At 40.4% G+C, this 18,536-nt stretch overlaps 1 protein-coding gene across 4 annotated transcripts in view; it reads right to left on the bottom strand.

Moving 5' to 3' along the window:
- ttc14 (tetratricopeptide repeat domain 14) overlaps positions 1 to 18,536 on the bottom strand; it is a 31,514-nt gene that overhangs the window by 11,944 nt on the left and 1,034 nt on the right. For all 4 annotated transcript variants that reach the window (XM_067995204.1, XM_067995203.1, XM_067995205.1 and 1 more), the window contains exons 2-9: positions 13,408 to 13,529; positions 12,071 to 12,270; positions 11,395 to 11,479; positions 11,166 to 11,295; positions 8,436 to 8,591; positions 2,961 to 3,032; positions 1,938 to 2,057; positions 196 to 318 (exon numbers count right to left, since the gene is read on the bottom strand). In XM_067995204.1, coding sequence (XP_067851305.1) covers positions 196 to 318; positions 1,938 to 2,057; positions 2,961 to 3,032; positions 8,436 to 8,591; positions 11,166 to 11,295; positions 11,395 to 11,479; positions 12,071 to 12,270; positions 13,408 to 13,529 — 1,008 coding nt within the window. The remainder of the gene's footprint in view (positions 1 to 195; positions 319 to 1,937; positions 2,058 to 2,960; positions 3,033 to 8,435; positions 8,592 to 11,165; positions 11,296 to 11,394; positions 11,480 to 12,070; positions 12,271 to 13,407; positions 13,530 to 18,536) is intronic.

Raw genomic sequence — 18,536 nt, 5'->3', positions numbered from 1 at the left:
AAAAATAAAAACAGAATGTATGACTTTAAAATGGATACTAATTACATGCCTGCGCCCTGGTCAAATTAATTCCCCCCCGCCCTCAATCCCGCTTCTCATTTGTAGAGTACACTTGATTTTGACTCCTCGTGTGCAATGAATGCCACGAGTACAATCTGTTTTCTTAAATAGTCGTTCTATGTATATTGCACTTACTGGCCTCCTCTTTCCACTAGAGTTTGACAGAGATATTTCTTTGCGTTCCTATGTGTTGGACAGGTCTCCAAAGCCAAGTCAAAGTCAGAAATAGCTTTGTTTAGACTTCCTTTTGTTGCATAACTATAACAAAAAGGAAAGAAATGTTAACAAAATCCATGTAGACAGGCATTACTTGATGAATTATTTGTATTCACTACTCTCACATCTAGAGTTAAAATGTTTAAGAACAAAAAAAGTCATGTGGAGGAGCGTTTCAAGTTATATGGACCCTCCGATTATCACTGGCCACACAGTATCAGTGTCTCCTGGCAGGAGGTTTATCCAAAACTACTTCGCCAAAATAAAAGGCAAATTCCAACATCGAAGTTTGAGTATGTAAACAGATCTTTCCCGTTACTGTCGCAACAAAGGGCTGTTAGTCCTTTAACAACACCTTCCGTGAGATTCGGGCCCGAGTGCTTATTAAACAACAAGCTTTAATATATTCATTCACAACAGTATTATAGTTATAAGATTACATTAACTGACAAGCAAGTTATGCAACTTGGTTCCCACGGACCCAAGATGATCAGACTTGACCTCCGTAGGCTGCCTTTGGCTATGGACTTCCAACTGTCCTCTCGAGAGCTGTAACATTTGGGAGGGAGCATGCTCTATTTTTTTACTATTCGGCTGCTTTGTTCGGCACGTACGCATCTCTGGCCTTATCTCCTGGTTGTAAATTATCCTGCCAGACTGAAGCCACGTTAGCAACTCAAGGTGAGCTGTTTTACATAGCATAACTAATCACCTCAAGCTGCATCGCTGTTGTTACAAGCTGTTATTGTCCTTCGGAATGTACGGGCCTCTTCCTTATCTGTGTTTCTGCCCATGAGTGCCCTGTTTTGCTCCATAATTCTCACTTGTCTAAGCAGTCTTCCAATGTTATCTATTCTATGGAATGTTGGCCTCATCCTCCCTGCTTTCCAAGCTGTTTTTATTCTCACAGAAATGCTGAACTATGCCCCAACCTCCATCGCCCTCTTGCTAAATGTTTGAACACTATGCGAGATGGGATACTTGACCATGCTTGTTTTAAACAATATTCTTAGAGTGAAATCTATTACTTTTAATTGAAGAATAAATTTTGATTTCCAAAGATTGCTAACGTTGGTTAGGGAATTTCTAAGCCTTTCACAGCATGATTTGTTTCACCACAATTATAGAAATACCAGAACCGAACTATGTGCACAATTATGATTTTTTTTCTTCTCCTGCTTTTCACCCATACCCTTCCTCACTTAAAGAGGGTGATTCATGTTGAGTGTGGATCTACATCTTCCAGCGGCCATTCAATACTTCATCCAAGTGGTCATTCAAGTGAAAACCTGGACAGCAAGTGTCAGTGGACTATTCAACCATGGGATCATGGTTCCATGAAAAATTCAATTTTTCACCCATGTGCATACTTCAAACAAGAGTCACTAAGTAGCAATTGGAAGCAGAAATCCTGGCCTTTCCAAATCAGAAACATCAATGCCAATTGCAAATCCCGACTGAGGCAGCTACTCGGCACAGACTAAGGATCAAACTTAATACTTTCATGGTCTGCATGGCTTGGCACCACACAACACGGTATGTTTATTGTCTGAGCCATCAAAGGTGCTATATCTGTCACTCCTAAAAAGACTTTACAGTATTAAGTTCAGTATGGTCAAACAGGTACTATCGTAATCATGTACAACCTATCACATACTTACAGAGCACCACGAGCCACAAGAGCTTCAACATTATTGCTGTCAATTTCTAGAGCTTTGTTGTACTCATTCATAGCATCTACATGACGTCCTGCTTTAAAATGATCTACCCCAGCCTTGACACTGTGAGTAAAGAAGCACAAATCCAAGTTACAATACAGAATCAAATATTCATTTATTAACTTGTTTCTACACACTATCTCACATGATTCAAGTAAGTTTCTCCTGGTGATGCTGAAGCATTATCTATAGTATTTTGTTGAATATCCACATAAGACCATTGAATGATAGTCCAGAGTATAACTTCTTGCATATTTTGTATAATGGTGAATTTTTTCAAACTTTTTTTTACTTGCAATATTTGAGTGATTGTTTAAGTTGTTTTAATTATAAAACTTTGCTACAGCTATAAAAGGATAGGGAAATGCAGATTTAAATGAATATTCTGCATTTCCCTAATAATTAAAAGCATCTTAAAGTCACTCAAATATTGCGAGTAAAAAAAAAATCACCATTATAGAAAATATGCAAGAAGTTCTACTCAAGAAGCTCTTAAAGGAGAAGTATGTTCCACTGAATTATTCTGTAGCCCCTCAAAGTTATAAAGGAAGACATCTGTACACTTAGAGTTTTTAACTCACCCCTTGTAATTGTGTTGAACTGCCGGTTCCACGTTAGTGAGAACAGACATTTTTGCATTGAGCTCCCTCATACACATCATGAATGGACAGAGCCACTGTTCCTATTCAAGATATTACATAAGTTGAGTTTGACAGTATGTTTGTTCTCAGGTGGTCTCTAACCAGCAGTTCTAAAACACGACAGGAAGGGATAACCAAGAATATCCTTTCCATTTAATTGTTTATCCGCATTATCAGATCCCAGGCTACAATCAACCAGAACATTCTGTAACCAAAAGAATAATTTTTTAAAATGTTCTGTTTTCCTCATTGGTAGTCAAGTTTGTTATCTACTTTAGATCAACTGAGTAAAGTCATCACAGTTAAACAGATTGTAAATACATACCACTTTAATGCCCAGGATGCTGACTGTTTTTTCCTTAAGGCTGCAGCATAATCATCTCCTATAAAGTTTTTGCTGTTAAAAGAAGAAAAAATCATCAAACTTCATACTTGAAAGTAATGGCCAGATTATTTTAGGGTACCAGTGACGTCTGAAAGGCAAAATCTATCCCATCAGTTTGGGGTAAACTTGTAAAATAGCATTAATCAATGAGAGAAGTTTCAAATATTACTTTTTAGATGAAGAAACAAGATCAAGGAATGGTCACATCTTTGTTAAGTATCAGTTAAACCCAAGAGAATCTGCAGAATTGTTATGCAGGAACAGTGTCTGGACAGAACAAGAAGAACTGCAAGGTTTTTAACAATCTGTTAAAGTTAGAATCAATAGGGCACTTACATTGTACATTTTGCATTGCTGCTAAATGGTTTTGGCTTTGCAGCAAAACAACAAGAACAGTATAATGGACACCAAAGTGGTTCATGATTTTGGCTCTACATGCGAAATCACAGTAAGAATGTAGTCTCTAATACTTGGGGCTTCACACAAGTTGCAGTTTAGCTGGTGAAAAGCAATTTTTTAACATTTTGAAATTCAGAAAGCTCCCAACAACCCAATGGCTCATCTTCACTAACATTAAAACTTTTAAGAATCTGCTGGAATGGCTGGCTCTTTTCCAACATTAAAATTTCACCAGTATTTGAATACCAGTTAGAGGAACACTGCGTGTGTTTAAGTATGTATGCCCAGTGTTCTGCTTTCATTTGATTTGAAAGCAGTGTGATACTGGCACTATGACTTGGTGCTGCTGGCCGACACCACTTTCAAATGGTATCTGTGGTATAACAGCAGCATTAAATGATTCCTACTGTCTACTTAGTTTAGTGGTTCTGCAGCACAGCAATGGAACAGTATGTGCTTCGCTGATCTCTACAGTTACTGTAGTGTTACAAATTCCACCAGAACAGCCAAGTTTGAATGTGAAGGATATTCTCCATTAAAAAGGGTGGGACTGCCAAATCTAGAGCCCCCTAGATGTCAAGCAGCATACAGGGTAGGATAAGGATAAGGTAAAAAAGGGAAGCTTATGTCAGATACCGAGAGCTCGATACTGCAGAAAGCCTAGAGGAATGTAGAAGATTTAGGAGTGAAATTAAAAAGGAAATTGGGAAAGCAAAGAGAGGGCATGAAAAAACACTGGCAAGTAAAATCAAGGAAAACCCAAAGATATTTCATAAATACATAAAGAGCAAGGGGATAACTAAGGAAAGAGTAGGGCCTATTAGAGACCAAAAAAGTAACATATGTGCGGAGGTGGAGATGTGGGTATGGTTCTTAATGAATACTTTGCGTCTGTCTTCACAAAAGGGACGATGCAGACATTGTAGTTAAGGAGGAGGAGTGTGAAATATTGGATGGGATAAACATAGTGAGAGAGGAAGTATAAAGGGGTTTAGCATCTTTGAAAGTAGATAAATCGCCAGGCTTGGATGAAATGTATCCCAGGCTGTTAAGAGAAGCAAGGGAGGAAATAGTGAAAGCTCGGACCATCATTTGCCAATCCTCCCTGGCTACAGGAGTGGTGCTGGAGGATTGGAGGACTGCTAACATACCTTTGTTTATAAAGGGAGAAAGGGATAGACAGAGTAATTTACAGGCCTGTCAGCCTAACCTCGGTGGTGGGCAAATTATTGGAAACAATTCTGAGGGACAGTATTAATTGTCATTTAGAAAGGCACGGATTAATCAAGGACAGTCAGCGTGGATTTCTTAAGGAAAGGTCGTGTCTGGCTAACTCGACTGAATTTTTTGAGGAGGTAACAAGGAGGGTCGATGAGGGTAGTGCGTTTGTTGTAGTCTACATGGATTTTAGCAAGGCTTTTGACAAGGTCCCACATAGGAACAGAAGTAGGCCGTTCAGCCCCTCGTGCCTGCTCCGCCATTTGATAAGATCATGGCTGATCTGTGATCTAACTCCATATACCTGCCTTTGGCCCATATCCCTTAATACCTTTGGTTGCCAAAAAGCTATCTATCTCAGATTTAAATTTAGCAATTGAGCTAGTATCAACTGCCGTTTGTGGAAGAGAGTTCCAAACTTCTACAACCCTTTCTAATCTCGCTCCTGAAAGGTCTGGCTCTAATTTTTAGACTGTGCCCCCTACTCCTAAAATCCCCAACCAGCAGAAATAGTTTCTCTCTATCCACCCTATCTGTTCCCCTTAATATCTTATAAACTTCGATCAGATCACCCCTTAACCTTCTAAACTCCAGAGAATACAACCCCAATTTGTGTAATCTCTCCTCGTAACTTAACCCTTGAAGTACGGGTATCATTCCAGTAAACCTACGCTGCACTCCCTCCAAGGCCAATATGTCCTTCCAAAGTTGCGGTGCCCAGAACTGCTCACAGTACTCCAGGTGCAGTCTAACCAGGGTTTTGTTTAGCTGCAGCATAACTTCTGCCCCCTTGTATTCTAGTCCTCTAGATATAAAGGCCAGCATTCCATTAGCCTTATTGATTATTTTCTGCACCTGTTCATGACACTTCAATGATCTACGTACCTGAACCCCTAAGTCCCTTTGGACATCCACTGTTTTTAACTTTTTACCATTTAGAAAATACCCTGTTCTATCCTTTTTTGATCCAAAGTGGATGACCTCACATTTGTCTACATTGAATTCCATTTGCCACAGTTTTGCCCATTCACCTAATCTATCAATATCACTTTGTAATTTTATGTTTTCATCTACACTGCTTACAATGCCACCAATCTTTGTGTCATCGGCAAACTTAGATATGAGACTTTCTATGCCTTCATCTAAGTCGCTAATAAATATTGTGAATAATTGAGGCCCCAAGACAGATCCCTGCGGGACTCCACTAGTCACATCTTGCCAATGTGAGTACCTTCCCATTATCCCTACTCTCTGTCGCCTTTCGCTCAGCCAAATTCCTAACCAAGTCCGTACTTTTCCCTCGATTCCATGGGCTTCTATCTTAGCTAACAGTCTCTTATGTGGGACCTTATCAAATGCCTTCTGGAAGTCCATATAAATAACATCCATTGACATTCCCCTGTCCACTACTTTAGTCACCTCTTCAAAAAATTCAATCAGGTTTGTCAGGCATGACCTACCTTTCACAAATCCATGCTGGCAGACAGACTGGTCAGAAAAGTAAAAGCCCATGGGATCCAAGAGAAAGTGGCAAATTGGATTTAAAATAGGTTCAGTGGCAGGAAGCAAAGGAAAATGGTCGACGAGTGCTTTTGTGACTGGAAGGCTGTTTCCAGTGGGGCTCCACAGGGTTCAGTACTAGGTCCCTTGCCTTTTGTGGTTTAGACTTAAATGTAGGAGGCTTGATTAAAAAGTTTGCAGATGATACAAAAATTGGCCGTGTGGTTGATAGTGAGGAGGAAAGCTGTAGACTGCAGGAAGATATCAATGAACTGGTCAGGTGGGCAGAAAAGTGGCAAATGGAATTCAATCCGGAGAAGTGTGAGGTAATGCACCTGCGGAGGGCAAATAAGGCAAGGGAATACACAATAAATGGGAGAGTACCGAGAGATGTCGAGGAACAGAGGGACCTTGGAGTGCATGTCCACAGATCCCTGAAGGTAGCAGGACAGGTAGATAAGGTGGTTAAAAATGCATATCGGATACTTTCCTTTATTAGCACAGAATGTAAGAGCAGGGAGGTTATGCTACAACTGTATAAAACACTGGTTAGGCTACAGCTTGTGTACAGTTCTGGTCAACACATTACAGGAAAGATGTGATTGCACTGGAGAGGATACAGAGGAGATTTACGAGGTTGTTGCCAGGGCTGGAGAATTTTAGCTATGAGGAAAGATTGGATAGGCTGGGATTGTTTTCTTTGGAACAATGGAGGCTGAGGGGAGATTTAATTGAGGTAGATAAAATTATGGTGGGACGAGAGAGAGTGGATAGGGAGGACCTATTTCCATTAGCAGAGGGGTCAGTGACCAGGGAGCATAGATTCAAAGTAATTGGTAGAAGGATTAGAGGGGAGCTGAGGAGAATTTCTTTCACTCAGAGGGTGGTGGGGGTCTGGAACTCACTGCCTGAAAGGATGGTAGAGGCAGAAACCCTCAACCCATTTAAAAAGTACTTGGATGTGCACTTGAAGTGCCTTAACGTACAGGGCTACGGACCAAGTGCTGGATAGTGGGGTTAAGCTGGATAGCTCTTTCTTGGACGGCATGAACATGATGGGCCGAATGCCTCCTTCTGTGCCGTAACTTTCTATGACTCTATGGGCCACATGCTGGGAAGTGGGATTAGGCACGAGAGCTCTTTTTCGCCCAGCACAGACACGATGGGCCGAATGGCCTCCATCTGTGCCTGCTGTAAATTTCCAAGATTCTATGAAAACAATAAAGGATTAGCTTCCACATGTATGCTGATAATACCTAACTTTGTCTCTCCACTACTTATCTCAATCCTTCGACTGTCTTAGTCTCGTCAGACTCCTTGTTCAACATCGAGTCCTAGATGAGTCACAACTCCCTGCAGCTCAACATTAGGAAGACTAAGGCCATCATTTGACATCCGTCTCCCACAAATTCTACTCACTTAATTTTGATACCATCCCCTTCCTGACCTTTCACTCAGGCTGAACCAGACTGTCAGCATTCTTGGCTTTCTGTTCAACCCTGAACTGAGCTTTAAACCCCACATCTTATCGTTCACTAAGTCCACTTACTTCCACAACATCACCCGAGCTCAGTCCCTCAGCTGCTCAAACCCCAACACATGCCTTTGCAATTTCCAGACTTGAATATTCTAACACTCTCCTTGCTGGCCTCACATCCTCCACCCTCCATACACTTAAACTTGCCCAAAATTCCATCACTAGCATCCTGTCCCACCCATCACCCCATCTTCATTGATCTACACTGGCTTTCTGTCCTCCAACACATAACATTTTAAATCTTTGTCTGTAAATCCCTCCATGGCCTCCCAAAATCCTAGTTCTACAATCTCAACCTTATATTGCCTCCTAAATTCTCCATTCCTCTTGTGCATTGCTTCGCACCACCAATGGTAAAGTCATCTGCCACCATGTCCTACTCTCTGGAACTCCATCCCAAACTTCTTTAAAATCTTGTCAAAACCCATCCCTTTGATCAAGCTTTTGATCATGCCTCCAAATCACTCCCTTCCTGCGTTGGTGGTAATTTCCTTATACCCATTTATGAAGCGCCTTGGATGATATTTCACGTTAAAGGTGCTATATAAAGTTGCTGTTGTTTAAGTAATCAAAACAATCTTAAGCCACTTTGTCTTTGGTCTGTGAAGGAGACAAAATAAAGATTTTGGTGAAGTTGGATTGGAAGTTTAGAGATCGTTATAACATTTGGTACTGAAAATATGTTGCAATTGATCAAGATACTTCAGGCATTGCAACTCTTGAAACTCAGCCTCTAAGTACAGCATTGCTGAAAACCTCACCTCTGCAATCCTCTCATCAGAGATGGTGATTCAATTTCACTAATTCCAAGTTTGCCCAGCAAATATTCAACAGTTGATGGATTGGCAAATCCAAGTGTGTGGTGTAAAACTCTGTCATATGTTTCTGCAACATGATTGCCCAGAGTTGAATTGCGCCTGCAGACAGAAACCAGAATATTTTAAAAAGGTAAAAGCAGCAGTAGGAATCAGTTTAGAAATGTGGTTGTCAGCACCTTTGTACTAATTAGACCAGGAATGAGAATGATGGGATATGACAACAGAAAAGGACATCATCAACTGCCCTTAAACTTCACATCAATCAAGTGAGAAGCAAATGACATACATTGAACATTAATAGTGAACTGCTCTTTTCACATAAAATCAAGTCTAAAGTTCTCCAAAAGTGTGTGTGTAAGTGCACCACCCAGTATTGTTCTGATAAATAGATACTAAGAAGAGTTGATATTTTACTAAGGTGGAGTGGGGTAAGAAATGAAATCAGTTACGGTTCCCATCCCTAAATCTTATCGAATCACTGCCGACACATTCACTGTCTAGGTTCATTTTCGAAGAGGAGATACCTGTGGAAAGTACTGGATGGGGAACTTGGATCTCTGTAATGTAGGTGTCGGTCTTGGCTTCGTGGCAGTGCTCGTGCCGGAGTCAGAAGGTTGTGGATTCAAGTCCACTCCACAGACTTGAGCATACAATTTAGACTGACACTTCAGTTCAGTAATGAGGGAATGCTGCACTGTCAGAAGTGCTGCCTTTTGGAAGAGATGTTAAAGCAAGGCCCCATCTGCCCTCTTGGGCGGACATAAAAGATTCCATGGCACTATATAAAGAAGAGCCAACAGTTATCCCTCAACTACCTCGTTATCTGGTCATTTTCTCATTGCTTCTGTGGGATCGTGCTGTGTGCAAATTGGTTGCCGTGTTTTCCTACATTACAACAGTGACGACACTTCAAAAGTACTGCATTGGCCTTGAAGCGTTCGGAGATGTCCTGAGGTTGTGAAAAGTGCTGCATAAAAACGTTCTTTAATTGGATTGCGGCATAATCAGGCTTCAAAAGCATGGGGGAATCTGCAGTGGATTTCACTGGACACTAGAAACCTACATTAATAATAAATCAAAGGCAAAAAAGCAGTTCATCAGGGTTTCCAAAGGAGCAATACATTAGTCCTTCTGGGGTACGGAGAAATTTAGTGCAAAAAAGCAAACATCGGACCAATTCTTTCACACTGGTAACTGTATTTTTTTTCCGACATAATCCCGATATTTTTAATTTACATGATCAAATTATCCAATTACTTATAACCACGTGTTTTTTTACAACAATACTTAAAAAAATAATAAGTTCCTTATTAAAGTTACTGAAGAAGCTATGCAAGGACTCAGGACAGATTGTGGTGACTCTTCTACACAAGCAATTCCTCTCGAGCCAACTTTCCTATCCATATGCGCAAAGCACAATAGAGTTTCTTGTATTCAGCCAGGATAAGTTGAATCAGGCTACTGTTTCATTTACCAAAGTTGTGGGTGGTACAGTAGCATTGCAAGTTGCAACATAAACTGGCAGCAACATCCAGCGGTCTAATACAGGTTTGATTCTCATTCTGCTAAGTTCCTGATCTAAGCAGTGCTACGAGAAGTGTGAAGTTGAACCCAGGTATTTCCTTAAAGGAAGAGATAGTGCACAGACCACTATTGCATCCATAATGGCCGGTTGAGAGTAGCGTTGGTGGAAACTGGGGAGGGTATTCAAGTGCAGTTATGTTTTGCTATCCCCATAACAATGGAAACAGTTTTCCCTTGGCAGATTTTCTTGTCCTGCCGACACAGACATGAAAGGCACGCTAAAAATACGAAAGTTACTGAGTTAACAAACATAGGTTTGTAGTTTACTAAGGAACCTAAAGAGTTAATTCTATACCAGCAGATCTCCCATGGAATTCCTCATGTTGATTTGGAGGATACTCTATTTTATAAGAATAGTGGTGTTATGCCATGTAATGCACAATATATTATTAGTCACTGATTAACGGTACTGAACAATTGAGGTTCTGATTTTAGTGGTGTTTCAAGGATTAAGTTTCAGGGCTCTGTATATTCTGTGAAGACCTTAATTGAATGTCCTTATTAAGATTAGAGTGAGGGTGGAAAAGCAGGCCCAACAGAGGAGAGGAAATTTATTTTTTTTCTAGTCAAAATAAAAGTAGAAGTGGATATTTTATTAAAAAAGAAACCATTATAATCCATGTTTTGCACCTCCACGTGCCATTACAGGAATGGGTGCAGTGGGGTTGAAGTGCAGAGGGCCAACATCGCCAATTAAACACACGTGAGAGTGAAGAAGTAGGCTTGTGGGGTGGGGGGAAAGGGAAAAAATTCTGCACCGAAACTAGTATAAGCTAAAGAAAAATATTCCAGCAGTTCACCTGATTAAATGATACTGATGGATCCTGCGAAATTGTGCACCAAGTGATGTGACAGGTAATAGTTATAAGTAAGTCAGAGTTGGCATTTTAACATTGGAATTCCCCCAGGAAATGTTCACATAGCAAATTCCAATGCAGCCAGCACCCTATGCAAAATCTCAATAAGACAGCTAAATTTCACAAATATATAAATTGGAACCTACATTATCAACTTTCTAATTATAATTCGGGGCTAAGGTAGGGGAGGGGAGAGGAAGGGAAAAGAGTTCCCACCATTACATTTTTGTACCTGTAGTATGCAGGAAGATCTTCACTACTGATGACACCCAATTTCCAATGAGAAAGGTGAGTTGGAAGAGCTGAAGGATGCAAAGTTACTGCAAGCCTTTCATGGTAACGATCAACATCTTTTAAAACCACTGCAAAACAAATTACAGAAAAATACATAAATGAAAGCTGAGACAGACATTCTAGTCAACAATAATTTTCCAATGAATATTAATATCAACTATCGATACCTCTTACGAGATCTCCGACTTGAAAGTAAGACAAAGGATCTTCATGTTTTCCATGTGATGGCACATCTCTTAAAGGACAAAGTGCCTGTAATAACAATATTGTAAGCACGTAATTAATATATTGTTCAATTTTCCTTTGTGCATTTCCTAAAAACTGTTCTGGGCAAGTTAGAAGGCCATTTGATTAAAATAATGCTTTTGTGTACTTAAAAATCAGTGCTGAGACTACAAATTTTCACAAGTCTCTGAAGAAAAATCACTTAATTGCAACTTTTCCTTGGATAATTATAGGCTTGGGAGAAACATACAATTTTGGAAAAACATTATGAGGAGCCTTGGGATGATTTGGATCATTCACTGTGCTGACCATAACTCACTTCTGACTGGGCTGCTCATGAGTTGAGGTAAGCCCATATAAAGGATTCAAATTTCATTACAAAGCTCATCATGTATTCTTTTATACCTCTAGTTATGTACAAAATTAGAAGTTAGAGGGAAAATTAATTTTGAATGCAAATTAGATCAATTTTCAGACTATGGGTAATTCTCGTGATCTCTCTGAATATTCTCTCTTCCCCCTCAAATATATAATAGTTCCATCTATTCTTAATTAGATCACTTGCAAAATATAAAGCTTTTATAGCGATAACACGAGGTGTAAGCATCAATATCTTACTGCTATTTCCAAGGATTCAATATCCCGCCCAAGGTCTCCTCCAAGACTGATCAACGTTATGAAGAACCCAAATTCACGAATGGATGTTACTCGTCCGATCACTATATCTCCACGTTCAATATCACGGAAAAAGTACTGTCTTTTGTCATCACTTGGAACCTCCATCAGCTGTTCTACTGGAGGCATAATTGCATAATAATCTGAAAAAGAAAAAAAAGACTTTAAGATATATAGGAATGTTTGGGTTTCTACCATAAATCAATACAAATCCATAACCATTGTGCACCCTTAAAATAAAGTATACATGAAATAAGGAGCATAATATTTATTCCAAAAAGTTAGACTTACTTCAATTGGTTCAAATTATTTTAAAATTTTACTACAAAATACATTTCTAAATGATGACTAACATAGCCAGTTCCACTTCTCTCCAGGCTGTCTCCAGGTGACAAGCTGCGATAGTAATATGTTCACGTAGAAGGTGCTGCTCGGCAAGAAGTGATTGCAGACATCCAGCAGTATTTCCAATTTAAATAGTTTAGGAAAAGTGGAATGAAGAAAGAACTTGCATTTATATAGTGCCTTTCACAACCTCAGGACATCCAAAGCGCTTTAAAGCCAATGAAGTACTTCTTGTAGTGTAGTCACTATTGTAATGTAGCAAACGCGACAGCCAATTTACACACAGCAAGGTCCCATAACAGCAATTAAATAAACGACTAGATCATCTGTTTTAGGTTAAGGAATAAATGTTGGCTCGGACACCGTGGAGAACTCCCCTGCTCTTCTTCGAATAGTGCCATGGGATCTTTTATGTCCACCCGAGGGAGCAGACATCTCATGTCGGTTTAACGTCTCATCTGAAAGACGGCACCTCCGACGGCGCAACACTCCCTCAGTACTACACTGAAACGTGCTCAAGTCTCTGGAGTGGGACTTGAACCCACAACCTCTGACTCAGAGGTGATTCCAGAATGCTATTTATATGCCCCCTAATTCACCTCAAGACAGCACTAGCAGAGGTAGAGCAATATGTTGTCTATCCACCCTTTCAGTCGAGAAATTATGCAGGGCCTGGAAGGAGAGAGGAAGGAAGAGAAAGGAAGGTGGAATAACAATGCATCAGAAAATTTAAATGGAAAAAAAATTAGTAATTGAAATACTGACCAAATTTGTATACATTTCCTACAGGCAATGACCAGCTTAAGTAAAACTAAATTAAGAAACATTCTAAATTTTTCAATTTAAGAAAACAACACTGCAAAAAGAAATGAAAAAGAAAATTGGTCCAGACAACTTCATGTATTTGCTACGTGTATAGCAATGTAAGTAATCACCTTCAGTCTCTTCGTCATTCAGTTCAGTACTGGCAGTTGATTTCCATGATGGAGCAAAGAGAAGGTCTGCTTTTCTTGCAATGAACTGCTGTATAGCAATATTATCAATTCTTCTAACCTTTCTGCAAAACAGTAGTGTAGTGCATCAAAAACTTAATTATTCTGTACATGGTGATGCTGTCCATTTAGCCATAATGTATCTGAATGATTTATACATTGGAATATCATGAAATTGAGCAGACTGACTGATCAACAATTTCATTCAAAAAATATCTAATACTTGAAAGTATGCACATAAAATATTAAAGCTAGTAACTGTCTGTAACCTTAAACTGTGCAAAATTATAGTTACAGCACACTGGTGCACCAACATGCTGTCTGTCTTATTATATTGAGGACATATGATCACACCTTGTATTATCAGGCTACAAAAGAACTTTATGTTTTAGATGACAAGGACACACCAGTGCAGTTGGTGCCTTTATTGTCACAGATAAATGCAGGTACAACCAATTCACCTACTGGTAAAGTTTGTTGGTGCATCAGATCCTGCTAAAAACTCCCCTCTTCATTTATTTAACAATTCAAATTTAAAATTTCACTTTTCAAAAGAATACAAATTGGAGCTGGAGCTTCGAGAACAATGAAGTTTGATATACAAACTTTTCCATTTGGGGGACCTCCTGTGAATATTAACATAGTCCCAGAGACTTTCTGTTCAAACTTCTGAAAGACAGTGTTAACTACCCAAAGGAAAACTGCGCTTTCACTGCAGATAATCTATTTCTATTAGTATGCAGCAACAGAAGTAACATGTTAGTAAATCAACAAGTGCAGAGAAATTCAGAAATCTAAGGACTTTGAGCACCAGGACCCCAATTGTAAAACATAGCCCACACTGCAGGATTTAAACAGTACAAAGCTCCTCAAAAATATCACAGGAGCTGGTTGCTTACCACAAATGTGACCTGACAACTTAAAAGAAAAAAAAATAAACATAAGTAGACTGTGCAAATCAGGTATAGTCAAAAGGTTAACACTTTTGGTACAGAAAAAGATCCAAGAAGATTCTGCTTTATAGCAAAATGTAATTACCACTACCCTCTGATTTTATTTTTTCTAGACCTGTTGCTACAGATTTTAATGTCCAGCGAATTCCTCCTGTCTGAGTTTGCTTGAGTTCAGTCTGACCTACTTTACACTGCAACAGTGTACTAAGCCACATGGGATGGCTGTGGATAGTGTGTGACCAAGGAATAATTGCTAGAAAAGAGCTACAATGACGGAAGAGCAGCTGGTATGAGGTCAAAATATACCATGCTAGCAGATCTCCCCTGGCATTGATCATGGTGAGAGGACAGTTTTAAAAAAAATAATAGGGGTGTTATCAACCATGTGTGCTGGAGAAAGTATGACAGGAAGTATATGGAAAATTAAGCTCTGGACTGGGCTGACCTAGTCCATGAAAAACACCTCCAGCTCCCTTGACCCCATTCCCACTCAATTGCTTACCACCGAACTCCCTTGACCCTCAGCTACCTAACATAGTAAATGGTACCCTCTCCTTAGGTATTGTTCCCTTCCCTTTCAAAACTGCTTTCCAAAATTAATGAACATGTTGCGGCTTCCCAAATCCATGCCTGTCTTTCCCTCCAACTCCCAGTTTGAAGCTCTCCAATCAGATTTTTGCCCCTGTCACAGCACCAGTCACAAATGACATCATCTGTGATTGGGGCTGTGGTGCACTACCCCTCCTCAACATCTCTGCAGCTTTGACATGATCAACCACACCTCTCCTCCATGATCCAGCTCAGTGGGAAGGCCCTCGCTTGGTTCTACTCTTACTTATCTAATCGTAGCCAGAGCATCTCCAGCAACAGCACCTCTGCCCACCCCTGCACTGAGACCTCCGGAGTCCCCCAACGATCTGCCCTTGGACCTCTTCTCTGTATACTGCCCTTTGGCGACATCATCCGAAGACATGGGCTGAACTTCCACATGCATGCTGATGACCCAACTACAGATCTCCAACATCTATCTGGACCTTCCCGCTGCCTCTATCAAACTATTGGCCCAACATTGAAGTTTCATAATTTTGGTGCCCTATTCGACCAAGAGCAATGCTTTGCACCCCATTTCCTTTCCTTCACAAAGACAGTCTAATGCCACCTCCATGATATCACACCTGCATCAGTCTACCTCCTGCTGAAACCCTCATCTTTGTTTCTCTCGCCTCTAAACTCGACTGCTTCAAAGCTCTCCCCACCAATCTCCCATCCTCCATAACCTTAAGTTCATCCAAATCTCTACTACACCTACCCTATCCCGCACCCCCATGCTTGCTGACCTACAATGGCTCCAATTTGAAATTCTCATTTTTGTTAAATCCCTTCATGGCTTCTCCCCTCCCAATCTTTGCAACCTCCTCCAGCCCTAGAGCCAGCCCCAAACTCTATTCTTCTGACTCTGGCCGCTTGTGCATCATGCCCCTTCCTTCATCCCACCACTGATCATTGTGCGATTAGCCACCTACTCCCTGAAATTCCTTCCCAAACTCCTCCATTTTCCTTTCCTCCTTAAAACACACCTCTGATCCCTCTCAATATCTCCTTTTTGGCTCTGCATTAGTTTTTTGATTCCACCTCTGTGCAGTGCCTTGGGACATTTATCCATATTAAAGGCAAGTTGTTGTTGGAGCCAGTTTAGAGAGCTGATGACTAGTTTGTGTTGGCAGGAATCTATGTCCAAATCTAAAGATAAAAGGGGCATGGGAAACAGATTAACTCAGCAAATCAAAACCGACAATTGTTATTGACCTATGAAAAATAGGTCACTGGCTTAAGTAATCTAACCAGGGAAGTGAAATATCTAAAAATATTTATAATAAATACATGTTGAAAGTGAGCCACTGTTTGTAATCATGACTTCACCACTGGAAGTTGATTGGTAAAATGTCACATGATGGTACTTTTGAGCATAGCATGATGATGTCATCGAAATTCATGTACCTACTTTTTATCCCTTCCATTAAAGTTGTCTCAACTGTCCGCAACCTATCACACTTAGGAAAGCACACTTGCAGTTGGATTTGGGGCAGGGTGAAAACAATTAGGACGACAATAATGAATATTAAATGACACGAATGGAAAAAAAATGGAAAAGAAATGATTTTCATCCAATTGTACTTAGCATGTCTCATTTGCAGATCACAACACATTGCATTTATAGATTGCCTTTAACATAGTAAAACTTCACAAAGTCCTTCACAGGAGCGTAATCAGACAAAAAATGACACCAAAGAGGAATTAGGACAGGCAACTAAAAGCTTGGACAAAAAGATAGGTTTTAAAGGAAGTGAGAGGTGGAAAGGTTTAAGGAAGGAGTCCTGGAGTTTAAGGCCTCGACGGTCAAAGGTACAACTGCCAATGATGGGGTGGACGATAGGGGACAGGCCAGGAGAGCATTGGAATGGTCGAATCTGCAGGTAACAAAGGTATGGAAATGGTTTCAACTGCAGAAGGGCTGGCAGGGGCAGAGACAGGTGATGTCCCAGAGGTGGAAGTAGGCGGTCGGTCTTTGTGACGGGGAGAATATAGGGTTGGAAGCTGAGCTCAGGATCAAATAGCACATTGAGGTTGCAAACAGTCCAGTTCAGCCTGAGACAGTGGCCAGGGCGGGGGATGGAATCAGTGGCTAAGGAACAGAGTTTGTGGCAGGGGCCAAAGGCGATGGCTTGAGTCTTAGTGTTTAATTGGCGAAAATTTCAGCTCATCCAGGACTGGATGTCAGACAACCAGTCTGACAACACAGAAGCAGTGGAGGAGGTTGAGAAGTGGGTGGATGTCATCAGCAGACACCTGCAACATGACGTCATGTCTTTGTTGTCGCCAAAGGGCAGCACATCGACGAGAAATAGGAGGGGGGCAAGGATTGATCCTTGGGGGACAGGAAGAAAAGCCTTTGCAGGAGGTTCTCTGGTTACGATTGGATAGGTAAGAGTGGAACCAGACAAGTACAGCGTTGGGAGGAGGATAGCGTGGTCAACCGCGTCGAAGACTGCAGACAGATCGAGAAGGGATAGTGCACCACGGTCACAGTCACAGAGGATGTCTTTTGTGATTTTGATTAGGGTCATTTCAGTGCTATGACAGGGGCAGAAACCGGGGCAGTTTGGAGAGATTCAAACATGGAGTTGCTGAAAGATGGGCACAATTTGGAAGGCAACAACATGCTCAAGGGCTTTGAAGAGGAAAGGGAGGTTGGAGATTGCAGGGGGGGGGGGTGGGAAAGAGTAATTTGCAAGAACAGAAGGGTCAATAGTGGGTTTTCTGAGGAGGGAGTGAATCATGTTACTACATCTTTATTTTGATACATGGATCAGAGAGACATCCAAGTTTCAAACAACGAGTACAATGATTTTTAAAAAAAAAAGATTTAAGTTATACAAATGATTCATAAGCTGTGCAATGATCATCATTTAGATGTACCACAAAGTTATCTTTGAAATATTACAACTTTCCCAATTCTTTTACATTAATCTCCTATTTCACTAATTCTACACCTGTATTCAAATGGGTGCTATAATCAAATACTTTTTAAGTGAAATGAGATAACTCAATTTCTCTTGCTATTTGCAAAGAGCAACTTCCTGGAAATACAACAGGTCACCTATACATCCCCCTGGAGGATGCCAAGTTAGCTTTTATAATTGAGAGTATCATTCTGTTCACTGTGTACAAATTTCCAGGGACGGGCACAATACCTCTTGTAGGAAACAACCTGATTTAACTAAAAGTGTGAGCATAATTCTCTGACTAGATGACTTTTCAGAGCATCTGGATCAAAGCAAACCAACCATCTTAACAGGGATATATCATTATTACATTTACAAAGAAAACAATGATGTGACTTTTTAAAAAGTTAATCAATCATTCAGTTATGACACAAAAGTCATGAATGATTAGCATTGAAAACCCTGGCCAATTATTCCTCTCTCTGGTCTGGGAACACTGAGGCCAACTTTATTGTCCCTATTGCTAATGGGCTGCTGTCACTAAATTCAGTAGACTAGGAATCAAATTTGGGACTTTCTCTTCTATATGGCTCAGTACCACAAAAATTGAACTACC

Source organism: Heptranchias perlo, chromosome 13 (genome assembly GCF_035084215.1).
Source record: "Heptranchias perlo isolate sHepPer1 chromosome 13, sHepPer1.hap1, whole genome shotgun sequence".
NCBI lineage: Eukaryota > Metazoa > Chordata > Chondrichthyes > Hexanchiformes > Hexanchidae > Heptranchias > Heptranchias perlo.
Note: the sequence above shows the minus strand (reverse complement) of the source record. Positions and strands in the feature narration are given on the sequence as shown.